The sequence below is a fragment of the Myotis daubentonii genome, chromosome 18 (assembly GCF_963259705.1).
Source record: "Myotis daubentonii chromosome 18, mMyoDau2.1, whole genome shotgun sequence".
NCBI classification, from domain to species: Eukaryota; Metazoa; Chordata; class Mammalia; order Chiroptera; family Vespertilionidae; genus Myotis; species Myotis daubentonii.
In genome coordinates, this window is record NC_081857.1 from 14,716,564 (window position 1) to 14,730,291 (window position 13,728).

Consider the following 13,728-nt stretch of genomic DNA (forward strand, 5'->3'; position numbering starts at 1 on the left):
TCCATTTTAAAGGGCATATGCCCGGGTTTCAGGCTCGATCCCCAGTGTGGGGTGTGCAGGAGGCAGCTGATCAATGATTCTCTCTCATCATTGATGTTTCTATCTCTCTCCCTCACCCCTACTCTCTGAAATCAATAAAAATATATATTTAAAAAAAACACAAATAAAATCTCCCAAGAAAACCAAAAGATGAACTATAAATTATTTCTTCTCTGCATACAATCTGTTTTTCTTGAACTCATCCTGACTCTTGAGGATGTTGATTGGGTAAGAGGCTCATTTTCCTGATCATTCTGATTCATTTGATATTATCTCACCTTCATAATTTTACTAAAAAAATGATCTGGAAACAACAAAACTACTTTTTAGTCAGGTATCACTAAACAAAAGCTACACCTGTAGTCATGATCTATAAGGAAGATAATGCCCAAACATATTTCATCAAGTTTCAATCTTTAACCAGACCTAAATAATAAGCAAAGAGGGCAAACTGCACAACAAACTTGACGATGCACGAGAGAAATGCACTGGGAAAAGGTACATACTGAAAAATGTTTTGTAACTGTAATAGGTTTGAAAAAAGTTTAGCATTCTTCAATAGAATGTGGAAATCAATGGCTCCAGGTCTTGGTATGTCATTAAGGAAAAAACATGACTCATTCTATTTAAATCTCAATTACAATTAAAAATTAAATTGCTCATAGAATGAGTACTTTAGACTGCATACCACAGGATAATGGACTAGCTCCAACCAAGCCAATAAAACATAAAGCATAGCCCATGAGGTTGAAAGGTCTTTGTGTTTTTGGGTAAGAAATGGAAAGACCATAACCTCCTGGAGGACTGCTGTTAGGCAATCTAAGCCAACTCACCAGACTTTCTGACTTCTCAATACATCCCATCATACTTTTAATGTTGGTGACAGAGGCTAACTACATTACATTACATTATGGGTACAACTGGGCCACTTATAAACAGATATAATCTACAGTGGCCACTGTAGATTTACGTTTTATGACAATGATCTGGCTGTTGGCAGGGAAATGTGTTGTGCTGCAAATATAGCTCATGATCTTAAAGGGACCTGAGTTGTCAATCACTTCTTACCCGTAAAAGCCAGATGACAAGGAAAAAAAACCACACACTTTGTTTTTCCCTTTAAACTCAACCCCTCCTTTGAGCCAATATCAACTTTCAAAGAGAAAAGGCCAAACACAAGCAAAGAAATGGAGATATTTATTTTAAAAAGAAATTTCCAAGGAATGTGCCTGCTTCATCTTAGGAGCTACTCAGAACCCAACTGCCCATGTCATCAATCTCTGCAATGATGTGATCCCCAATGTTCAGAAATTATGATCCCAAAGAACTGAATGATCCCAAATCCAGAAAGAACAGTTAATTATATCTAGTATACTGTGTTAAGACAAGAAAGTATATCAGTATTAGATTTTATAATGTTTTTAACCAGTATTGAAATAGAAAAAAAGGGGCTTTTTGGCTAACCAGAAAACTTCTGTTCCCTGAGCATCCCATCTAATTGGGGTTGTGTTAAAAAGAGACTGTTCTTTCTAGGCAATCAAGTCTAGCATTACATAACATGCCAAGAAACTAAACCAAAGATCTGCCCTCCTACCTTAAAACATTAAGATATTAAATGCGATTTTTTTCACTCTTAGAAACAATGTAAAAAGTCTACACAATCACACACATATTAGAAAAAACAAATTATTAATCTCCAATATGTCTATGTAATTTTTAGCTGCACTTTGGTTCAATTAAATACTAAAACAATAAATTAAGTTTGCTTTAGCACAGGACAGATAAGGAGTTGAAATAATATAGCAGAACTGTCTACACTGTTTGTCTGCCTGCTCTCATTTTCCAGAAGACTGATGGTTCAGGAGACACTTCCAAGTCCATCGATGGGAGGACTCTGTTTTACCACCACGGGTCAGTACTGGTCAGAACTTCCCAAGGTGTAGCTCTCAGAATCACAGGCAGCTAGTGATATATTTTGGTAGAGAAGCAGTCAAATTTACTAATTCAATGATCCCAATATGTGACTTAAAAGAAAAAGAAAAGGCTCAGCCACACTAAAAAGAATAATAAAAGAATGAAAATGGTAATTATGAGATAAGGGACCTGGTCAAAGGAACAAGGAAAAAAATATTTCTGGTTAGGAACCCAATTTTTCTCAAATGAGAAATTTGTAAGGGGAAAAAAACCCCTATATTTTTTAGAATATTACATTATAGAAACCAAGGAGTAAATGGACTCCCCATTATAACTTTCATATCTTAACCCATATGAAAATGCAGAGTATTTCTGCTAATTTAATCAATCCCTGTAAAGTCTGTAGTGCATTCGTCACATGGTTAAAACCGCGTGTAGGCATTTCGTTGTTGCTGCTGCTGTAATGGTTGCTGGGCTTGCTGCTGTTGCAGGCGAATTTGCTGGGAATACGGGTCTTCCAAGGATTTTACAAATATGGTAGTTCTGGGACCAGTCTTCCATACGATACCATTGGCGTCTTTCACTGAAGATTCCACAGTAATGTTGTGTGTTCCAAGGATAGCAAAGTTCAAAAGAAATTGTGTACTAAAGTAGTCGTTATGGGGCTCAACCCTTTGCTCCATCTCATTGGTCATATTGTCAATGGGTATCTGGAATAAAAAAATTGTTAGGTAATAACAATAGCTGACATTTACTGAATGCTTACTATGAGCTAGGTCCTGCCCACGTGCTTATTTAATCCATGCAAACAACCAAGAGGTAGGTACAATTATTATTCTTGCTTTATAGAGGAGAAAACTGAGTCAGAGAGGTTAAGTAATTTCTCCAAGGTCACACAGCTAATGAGTGGTGGAGATAGCCTCTGAACCTTGGTAGGCTAATTGCAGCGCCTATACTCTTAGTTATGCATTGATCTGACTCCTTACTATCCTTAAAGAATGAGCCCCCAAAGCCTTTCTCAGCCCCTTCATATGCTGGCCTCTCCTCCTGGCGAAGGAGTTCAGGACACACCACCCCATACGTGCTGCTTTGGCATCCTGACTATTTTGAGCTAAAGGCACTAGAGAAACAACAGATGCAGGAGGGGCTCACTGATCTGCCCCCTTTTACCTAAAACAGGCCATAAAATTTCCTACAAGAAAGGTAGCCTCCCTATACCAAGAAGAGAAAAACATCCTTATCACCAGAGACTGGCCATCGATGCTGAAATGGACCTGTACAGACAAACCTACTAAAATATCCGCTATCTTCTATGGTCTCCCCCACTGCCCCAACATTCCCCCACAATTTACTGCCCCAAGTCCAAATCCCTGTGTCTTGTCATTTCGTCATGAACTTATCATTTCTGTGTGTAAAGGTATATAAGCATTCTGTTCTGGTCACTTCTTTGGGTCTTCATTCTCTTGTGAAGATTCCTACATGTGAAATTCTAATAACACTGGTAGGTTTTTCTCCTATTAATCTGCCTTAATGTCAGTTTACCCTTAGGCCTGACTGGAGATCTACAGAAAGCAGAAAAGACGTTTTTCCTTCCCTACACTTGCTTACCCAACCTCAACTCCAATTCCCATCTTTCTTCAGTCTGTGAAGAGACATTCTGAAGAAATAGGGTGCAACCACCTGTTTCAGTGGTTTTAAAATATAAAAGACTGAAAAGGGACATAAAACTATGTTTATATGTGAGTTTTCTTCCTCCTAGCTAGTCTGATTTTATATTCCTTAATATGATTCCTCCCTGCTTTAGTTATTAGCTTCAGCATTAAATTAACTTCAGAACTTGTACATCACTCACTTAATCAGTGTTTTGTTCAGATTGGCAGTACGATATATTGCAAAACACGGATTTATAGGCTCATTCATTTATTTAGCTAGACACACTCAGGCCGTTGTTCTTCAGTAACAGAATAACACCTGCTGATGTACCCCAACCTCTTCTCATGAGGAAGTATGTCAGAGAGACCCTTTTTCTGACAATGCATATACAGGTAATCTTAATGAGTGTTTGACTAGATTGATCTACATTTATGTGTGTTTCTGTTGTATAATTAATTATATAAATGTGCCCTGAGCTTGTCTCAATAAGCAGTTAGCATGAGGTCAATTTTCCAGAGTCATTTACCTGTAACATTAATGAAGTCACCAACCAATTCAACATCTTAGAATTACTTGTAGGTATTTTTTTGTTTGCATAGTCAACTTTTGTAGGGTTTTTATATTCCTAAAGAATATGCCTATTAAACAAGAACTTCCTTAAAGAGATCAGAAAAGGACCTGATGACTCTAAATGGATGATGCATTTTAAGTTGCAAACTCCCTGCAAGTAACATGATAAAGTGATCATGTACAGCAAGCATGTCAAACTTGCAGCCCACAGGCCGCATGCCTCATTTATTTGGCCTGTGTTAGCCTTTGAGTTTGACATGCTTGATGTACAGTGTGGCTTATTATAGCAGCTTCCTGACTTCAGTCAATGTCTCCCAAGAGGCAAGTCAGCAAGCAGGAGACCAGTACTTCTCAGTTTGAATGTTTTTCTTCTTAATAGTAGAAATCATTTTATACAAGGAACAAAGAGAACCATGGTTACGGTTCTTTCAAACTCTAAGTGAGGAGAGAGCTGCAGACAGTTAACTATGTAAATTCTCACTATGATCTTCTGTGACATCAGAGATCACCCAAACATAATAGTTGTGCTCTAACTACTGATTTTTTTTTTTTCATCAGTCACCAAATAGCTAGTGAGTGGCTACATAAGGCACCATGCTTTGGGTCATGAAAATAAAAAGAGAGGAAGAGAAGAGAATGAAGTCTGAGCCTTACCAGATGGGTGAAGAGTGCGAGAGAGAGTAAGCTATCAAAGCAAAGAAAGTGATGATGGCTCAAACCAGAACTCCCCTTGGCTTTTTTAGCCGAACACCGAAGAGACTAAAACGCTCTTTTTATCTTTACTAATACCCCTTTTCTTGCTATGAACCACAGTTCAAGCATGCCCCCAATCAACCTGGATAGCAGCAATCTGGGCATTTGAACAACTCTATCATACAGCTGTGACCTGATCCCTTGCTCCATTTACTTTGAATAAACTGCCACAGAACTGGAAAGAGATGTCTACAGGAAGAAACATTCTACATTTGGAAGATTGGCATTTCATGGGCATGAATTCAGAATCTTAGCTTTGGCTAACAAAGCAAGCATGGTTTTGGTTAACTGGTCTCATGATTCTCAAAGCAGTAAATTCCTAGGGTTATACTCATAAGGAAAGATTTTTACTTTAACCATTGCTATGTCAATGCTATATACTTTCCTTTTGAAAAGTTACTTAAAATAGAGAAAAATAAACTGATGTGCTCTTTTGGGGGCAGGGGGCATAGGGAGACACTTATCCCCCACTTCTGATGTTCCCTCCGCGTGAAAGAACCTTTAATCAGATGAACAGTGCTGGTCTGCAGGGGAGGTGCATCACACTGGCTAAGTTTCGGGGTAGGAGCTGGGCATGGGGAGCTAAGCATCTTCTCTTTCCCTTCTTTTTTGAGCTCCGGGTGCTCCTTCCTGCCATGTTTTATGGGGGCAGGCTTTGTGTGTATTGGCTGAAGCTAGATGGGAAAATTCATGTCAGAGGTACAGGGCTAGAAGTCCTTGCCACCAGGTACCTGAGCAGGGTTCCTCCCTGGCTTTAACAGTAATAACACTCATAGTCTGATCTCCATCTATCAAATGTTCAGGCAGGAAAAAGAGAAGTGTTGTTATCAGCCTCTCACACCCCAATATGTGCTTTTAACTCATGTCCATCTGATCGCTGAGGAGGTAGAACTGCAATCTACTTACCCATGAAAAACATGGGAAAACTTCCATCACCTAAAATCGCATCACAATTCTGCCTCTTTTGTAAATTACCTTGTACTCTTGTCCAGATTTACTTTGTAGCGTAGACGAAACATTCAGACAGACAGACTGAATTTTGCGAAACAGTCCTGGTTTAGATCCGTGCTGAACCACTCCCTCCACCTTCAGCGCCAGCTGCTGGTTATTCTGGACAGCGATGGGCTCTGCAGGGTTCCGGGGGGATGGCGACAGAGCAAGCTGGAACAACAACATCAAATAAACACCAACAACCAAGAGCAAGCCTCCTTCCAACCAACAGGTCTGCTAATTGCTGGTTACGGGTTAAAATGTTTCTTACCCTTCTTCCCCCTGACCCACACACATACGACCTGACTATGCTGCGACAACCAGATAGATGTACCTTTAAAGTCAAGAGATCCTTATTTCTAATGCCTCCTTTTAAATACCCATTTGTTTTTTTAACCCCAAGCCCCAGCACTGTTTGAGGGTAAGAGAGAATAGTAGAGGTACTGCTCTCCCAATTTTTGTGGGGAGGCACTTCTTTGATAACGAACCAATTCTAGTAGGGAAATCCACTACGTAAATTTTCATGTCCAGCAGCTGTCTCTTTGGTTTTAGATAATTTTAAATGGACTAAATTCAAATGCAAATGAATTTAAAATTCTAGGATTACAAACATAACCAAGTCACCATGGTATAAAAGTCAACTTCCACAAATGAACCAAATGACATTTTTAACCTCTCATTAGAGTAATTTTTCTTTAAAAACATGGAAAAGATGGAAAAAATTGTTTTTTATAATGCTGTTGAACCACTGAACTAATCAACTCTGGAGACCTACTACCTTATGACCTATCTATATAATACATTTTCCTTATTAACCAGGTCATTTGTCATAGCCTACTTTGTTATTTGCAATCAAAAGCATTTGGACCGATGCCAAAACATACTAGACATTTTTACTGACCGGGATTATCCAAGTAATCTCTCAGAAGTGACGATTTCCCCCATTCCCAACAATTCCATTCCTTGAACAAGAACAGCTTTTGAATTCTGAGTAGTTTAAATATTTTAAAATACTAATTCTATTAATTGGCCAGGTCCCCAAAGCTTGTTATTCAAAGATAAAAGTGCTTTTGAGGTAGGACTGGTGATGTGATACTGGACCTGTTTCATTTGAAGTTGGGTCTGAATAGGCTGACCAGAGGTGGACTCAGCTAAGATCCTTGTAGGCTACTACGATGAAAACCACTCGACTTATTTTTGGAATAGGGAGCCAAGGTACAGAGCTCCCGGTAGCCAAACACCTGTCTCACTGCATTTGGTACTGACAGGTATCCATTTTCTTCACCAAACCAGTTGGTAAAGGCAGGAAAGGCTTATCACTAAAGAGCATAAGTTTTATCAAAACCAAAGGTAAGCTCCTGAAGCAGAGCTATGTCCCGCTTAATCTGTAGGTGATAACTGAACTTTTAATCCATATTAACCTTATCATTCTTCCGATATTACCTTAATGCTGGTGGATTGCAGTTTCTGGAAAAAATACCTCTGAAATGAAAGAGGAACTTTCAGCAAAGCAATGATGGCATTGCAGAGGCATGCTGTATGCTGGAGGGGAAAGAAATAGAATCAAATAAAAATGAATTTCAAAATTTCATCAACAAATGGTACTTTCAGGAGAAGTTTAAAAACTACAAATGCTCACATAAATTATTACAAAAACAACAATAATAACACCACCAATCCAGAAATAGTTAAAAAAATACAACAACCCACGAACTGTGCACATTTCCCAAGTAACTCATGTTAAGGAGTACAATTACAGATTTATACTTTATTGTAAAGGAGTACATTCCATAAAAAACAAATGAGAGAAGAGAGAAAATCCACATTGCCCAAGGCAAGCAATATGTAAACTGTGCATTTCTAAAGAGCTTCCAGCTAGTAGACATATTATGACACTCAACTACAGAGTAACTGCCAGTTTGATAAAGTTTGGCAAAGTATGATAAAGAGTACATGGTAAAGAAGCTGGGGCAGTATATTGACATCCCGGGGCTGACACTAATCCCATGTGGAACTTCAGCTTAGAGTTGCCTCATTCTGTCAAACCATCCCCACTAGGCAGCTTCCCTGACCCTATGGCCATGAGGCCTCAGGGAGAGAGTAATGGTGAAAGCTTACTGGAATTCAGATTAAGAATGACTATATAGTCCAACTCTAGGGAATTATGAAACTTTAATAAATGCTTTGAGTCTTAGTGAAAAGGATCATAGAACCAGAATTTAAGAGTTCCAAGATTATTTATTTAATTTAAAACCACTCTATTGATACACAATGACATACAAAAAGCTGTACATATTTAACATATACCACTTGATGGGCATGCAGGTAACCATACACCCATGAAACCATCAAAGCTATTTAAAGATCATCCCAATTTAAAAAAATTGTTTATTGCTGAGAGTATTACAGATATCTCCTACTTTCTCCCCATTACCTCCCTCAATCCGGTTCCCGTCCTGCCCCAGTCCTTCACCACCCCATTGTCTGTGTCCTAAGTAATGCACATATGTCTATGTTCTTTAGTTAATCTCTTCTGCACCCCCTTTCCCCCTCTGAGATTCGTCAGTCTGTTCCATGTTTCTGGTTCTATTTTATTCATCAGTTTATTTTGTTCATCAGATTTCTTGTTCTTTATTTTGATTTTTAGATTTAAATGTTGGTAGCTATGTATTTATTGCCATTTTATTCATATTTTTAATCTTTTTTTTCCTTCTTCTTAAAGGATACCCTTCAAAAAGCTTCACAGATAAAGATCATCTCAATTCTGATGACGACATGGGTCATCTAGACAGCTAATGGAACAAGCTGGAACTAGAACCAAGATTGCCTAATCCTTACTTAGTTCAGTGATTTTTGTTCCACTTCACCAATGATTTGCAAACAATAGGAGGAGAAAAAAAGTTACAGCACTATCAGAACACTTAATCTTTGGGGTACCCAGAACCATTCCAACTTGGTCTACCATCCCTGCCTCAGTCTACTCCCCTCTCAGTGGTCCCTCCAAAGTACCACCGGTTGAAAACCACTCCACTATACACCATGCTGTCTGTCCGTCTAAGCTCCTGCTTTCAAGTAAACTGTCACCTAGTTGCCTACCCTGTAAACATTTTTTAAGAGTTGGGTAATAAGGCAGAAAGCCAGAAGAAACTACTTGTCACTGGGTTCCGACTACTGAATATTTTGTACCCAACAGACTAGCAGTAATACAAATGCCAGGTCAATTACTTGAGAGAATAATAACTTAGATTTAAAGACATCGGGCCTATTTCTTCAGGTTTAACTGCTGAAACTTTACTATCCATCTTCCTGCAAGGAACCTGGGAAGCATTTGCAGGGACATTCTACTTGTGGTGGAACCTTTGATGTCACAATTGTGTTTCAGGAGCGAAACATCTTTAAAGGAGGGACTCAGAGGACCCCAAGTGACCTCAGGCTGTTCCCGGGCAAAAAGGCACCGTTCTCCCTTTTATAAGAAGAAATTCAGATTTTACAACCACCACTGGGAAAGCAGGACTGCCTCTGAGGCCACCAGCCCCCCGGACACACCTTCCCAGGTATATTAGTAGCAATTTACTATTAAAGTTAACAGTCTGGAGGTGTGAAGTCACATATCATGGTTCCTAAACCAACACCCTTCATTGCCAAATCCAATACTTTCCAGCCTTTGTACTTTTTACAATACTGTGACACCTGATATGTCTCTTTTTCCAAGGAATTCCACTTATGGCCCCTGTCCTCACTTTTTCTGATTCTTCCCCTCTCCATCTTCTTTCCTAAGATTCTCTTCCTTTGTTTCTTCCTTAAAGGTTGACAGTCTCGTTAGTCCATATGTTCCTAAGAGGCAATTTTCTCTACTCCCGTGACTTTAAGAACCTGTACGTTCAAAACCATCTTACATGCATTCCAGCCCGACTCCTTCCAACACTAGACCTATTTTCCAACTGCCTGTAAAACAGCCACACGTTAAAAATGAAACCTTCACCTTCTACCACCATCCCTTTATATTCTCTGTCTCAGTAAAGGATCAACCACTTTTGCACTTGGTAACTTGGAAACCTGGAGCTCATGTCTCCATCCTCTCACATTTAATAAACACACACACACAACACAAAAACCCAAGCCTTGAAAATACTGCCCCTAAGTATCTTTCTTATGTATCTGTTCTTCTCATTCTAATTCCTATACATTAGGCCCTTACCTTGGATTATGAGAGAAGCCTTGTAACCACAGAACAGCCATTCCATGTTCTGTGCCTACAGAACAATAAAGTACAATCTTTTTTTTTTTTTTTTTATTGATTTTTTACAGAGAGGAAGGGAGAGAGATAGAGAGTTAGAAACATTGATGAGAGAGAAACATCGATCAGCTGCCTCCTGCACATCTCCCACTGGGGATGTGCCCGCAACCCTGGTACATGCCCTTGACCGGAATCGAACCTGGGACCTTTCAGTCCGCAGGCCGACGCTCTATCCACTGAGCCAAACCGGTTTCGGCAATAAAGTACAATCTTAACCACTTCTTTCCTCTACCCATTAAAAATTCCTAAAAAACCCCCCAGTGCCTATAGGATAAAGTCCAAACTCCCTAACACTGTGTTCAAAGCCTTTTGTCACCTGGCCTCTGCCTACCTCTCCAGCCCCCACCTTACACTCTGCTGTAACAACAGTAGCAAACTGTTCCCAGAAAACACATGCCATTTCACGCCTCTGCTTTCAAACGTGTTGTTCTCTGCCTGAAATTCTCTACCCTCATCTCCCTGTAAAACTCATATGCAAACACATCTTCTGAGTTACACCCTTACCCCATTCACCTATCCTGTGACATGCATTACTTTCTCTTTTATGCTACATCTGTACCTCGGGAAGAGCTCTATTTCTGCATACACACAGGTTTGTTTATAAAATCTTCATTTCTTATTAGACTACAGGCAACTCGAAGGACGATCCTGTGTCTTGGTCATTTTTCTATTCCTAGGACCCAATAAACACCTGTGGAGCTGAATTTGGGGTTCAGATAATATTAAAGCTATAAAATACAATGTGGAGAGAAGAAAATGAACATTTACTAATCACTCCTTATGCATTATGCCAGGTACTGTGCTAGGCAATACATATTATTTCATTTAATGTTCACAGTAACTCTATGAGGTAGATTTTTTTTTCCATGTCATAGGAAAGGATTTTAGTAATTTGTTTAAAATCACAGACCTGATGAGTGGCAGAGGAGGGATTTGAACCTAGACCCTTTCTCTGTACTGTCGCCTACTGAGCAGAAATTTCCCCTTCTTTCCATTATATTCAATGGGTTCAATTCCATTAAACTAAGTACTGTTTGGTATCTACTTAACTTCTTAGGGTGCAGCTTAGAGGAAATATGAAATAATGAATGTCTCAGAGATGTGTGTGTTTACTTCAAAGATAATTTTTACAATCTCTCTTAGCAACCAATCTCAGTGTCAAACCCGTGTCAGTTCGAATCAGCAAATATGTACTGATGACCTTATGTGGAAAGCTGTATATCTGTCTTTAATATCTAACCTAACCCTTTAAAAATGCATCCTGCCAATTTCTTCTAAAATACTTGATAAATAGTAAGAGTACAGAACAGGAAGAGCAGGAACCAGAAGAGAGCTACATGAAATATCTGATGTGTGGGCAGGGCAAAAGCTCTCCAAGGAGTAAAGTCCAAAGACAGGGTGTTATGGACTGAATGTGTGTGTCTTCTCCAGCTTCATATGGAAAAGCCCTAACTCTCATGTGTTGGTATCTGGAGATGGGGCCTCTCGAAGGTAACTAGGTTTAGAGGAGGTCATGAGGATGTGCCCCCTATAATGGAATTAGTATCCTTATAAAAAGAGAGAGACCAGAGCTCTGCAGAACATGTGAGGACACAGTAAGAAAGAGCCAATTTGCAAGCTAGCAAAAGGGCCCTTACCAGTTAACTTGTTAAAAAAGTGATCCTAGCCCTGACTGGTTTGGCTCAGTGGATAGAGCGTCGGCCTGTGGACTCAAAGGTCCCAGGTTCGATTCCAGTCAAGGGCATGTACCTTGGTTTCGGGCACATACCCAGTAGGGAGTGTGCAGGAGGCAGCTGATCGATGTTTCTCTCTCATCGATGTTTCTAACTCTCTATCCCTCTCCCTTCCTGTCTGTAAAAAATCAATAAAATATATATATTTTTTAAAAAAAGTGATCCTAGACCAGCCGTGGGCAAACTACGGCCCGTTTGAAATGAATAAAACTAAAAAAAAAAGACCGTACCCTTTTATGTAATGATGTTCACTTTGAATTTATATTAGTTCACACAAACACTCCATCCATGCTTTTGTTCCGGCCCTCCGGTCCAGTTTAAGAACCCATTGTGGCCCTCGAGTCAAAAAGTTTGCCCACCCCTGTCCTAGACTTTCCAGCTTCCCAAACTGTGAGAAATAAATGTTTAAGCCACCAAGTCTATAGTATACTGCTACAGGAGCCTGAGCTAATTAAGACACCGGAGACAGGCCAGACATAGAGGAGAGAATTTGGGTGAGAGTGTCTCCATCTGTCCTGTGTCTGGGAAGTCAGGGGACAAGACTGAATAAAGAGCGAGTGCTCAACAGTGCCAAAGGCAGCAGATTCAGCAGACGAAAGGTGGGCAAGTATACTAAAAAGTATCAATGGCATCACCTCGCAGGAACTGATTTAGTGCCAGTCAGATAACAAGCCCAGTTCTTTCTGTCTCAAGTGGCCAGTGGTTCTCAACCCTGGTGGCATGACAGAATCACCTGGGAGCTTCTAAAAATACGAATGCCCAGGCCTCGACTGCACAGATACAGTTAACTGCTCTGGGGTGGGGCCTGAATACTGATGCATTTTAAAAAAAAGTTTTCAACGTGATTCTAATGTAATAGCCAGGGTTGAGAACAACTGCAACTTCAGTTAACTTGTTAAAAAAAAAAGTTTTATCTGCATTCTGGTAGAGCAGATTTGACATGTTAATGTGACTACTGGTATGCAGCAGCTACAGAAGTGCCATGTGCTTTCATGAATCATCTCATTTCATCCTCATAACAATGCTGTGAGGCACGTACTATAGTAACCCGGCTACAAAACAGTCACAAAGGGAAACAGGCACAGAGAGGTTGAAGTCACACAGTAAGTGGCAGAGATGAGTAAAAACCACTTGCACATAATAAAAACTCAATAAAACAAATGCCACTTGCCATATAAGAAACAGGGGTATATTTCCGATTGAGTGATTCCACCTCCTCCAAGACATGATTATATACAGACATCATTCTTCTCTCATATTCACTATCAGCATGGGCTGCTCCTATAGATCCATATTCCTGGGAACTGAAGTTAAAATTAATATCGATTAAAACCACAACAGTAACAATTTCAATGTCTCAATGCATCAGGCACTTTCCACACATTCTCATTTAATCTTTAAAATAATGAAGTACCCACTGTTATTTCCACTTTATAGATGAGGAAACTGAGGCTTGAAGAAGTTAAGTAATTTGCCTTCAGTCTCATGTAACCAGTAAGTGACAAGCTGGAATTCAAACCTCGATTTGACTTCACTCAATCACTTTGGTTGTTAGGTAGTATAAACCTTGTCCCTAGTCATTCCCTTATTTTCTAGGCTGTAGAAGTAAAGATTAAGTGTAAAGGAATCATGACAGACTGAATAAGAAGCTAGAATAGAAAAATGAAATGCACAAGTATTTAAAAATATTTTTTCCTGGTAATCCTGAAAAGTTGATATAAGGTAGATAATAACATTCATGATTATAAACATCTCCCCATCCTATCCCACATTTACTGA

The 13,728-nt window shown here is 39.5% G+C and overlaps 1 protein-coding gene across 1 annotated transcript in view; it reads right to left on the minus strand.

Moving 5' to 3' along the window:
• Nucleotides 1–1,219: 1,219 nt before the first annotated feature.
• The window catches only part of INTS7 (integrator complex subunit 7), a 43,805-nt gene continuing 31,296 nt past the window's right edge, over nucleotides 1,220–13,728 (minus strand). The window contains exons 17-20 of the mRNA XM_059675270.1: nucleotides 13,121–13,253; nucleotides 7,363–7,461; nucleotides 5,905–6,090; nucleotides 1,220–2,663 (exon numbers count right to left, since the gene is read on the minus strand). Coding sequence (XP_059531253.1) covers nucleotides 2,376–2,663; nucleotides 5,905–6,090; nucleotides 7,363–7,461; nucleotides 13,121–13,253 — 706 coding nt within the window. The 3' untranslated portion in view covers nucleotides 1,220–2,375. The remainder of the gene's footprint in view (nucleotides 2,664–5,904; nucleotides 6,091–7,362; nucleotides 7,462–13,120; nucleotides 13,254–13,728) is intronic.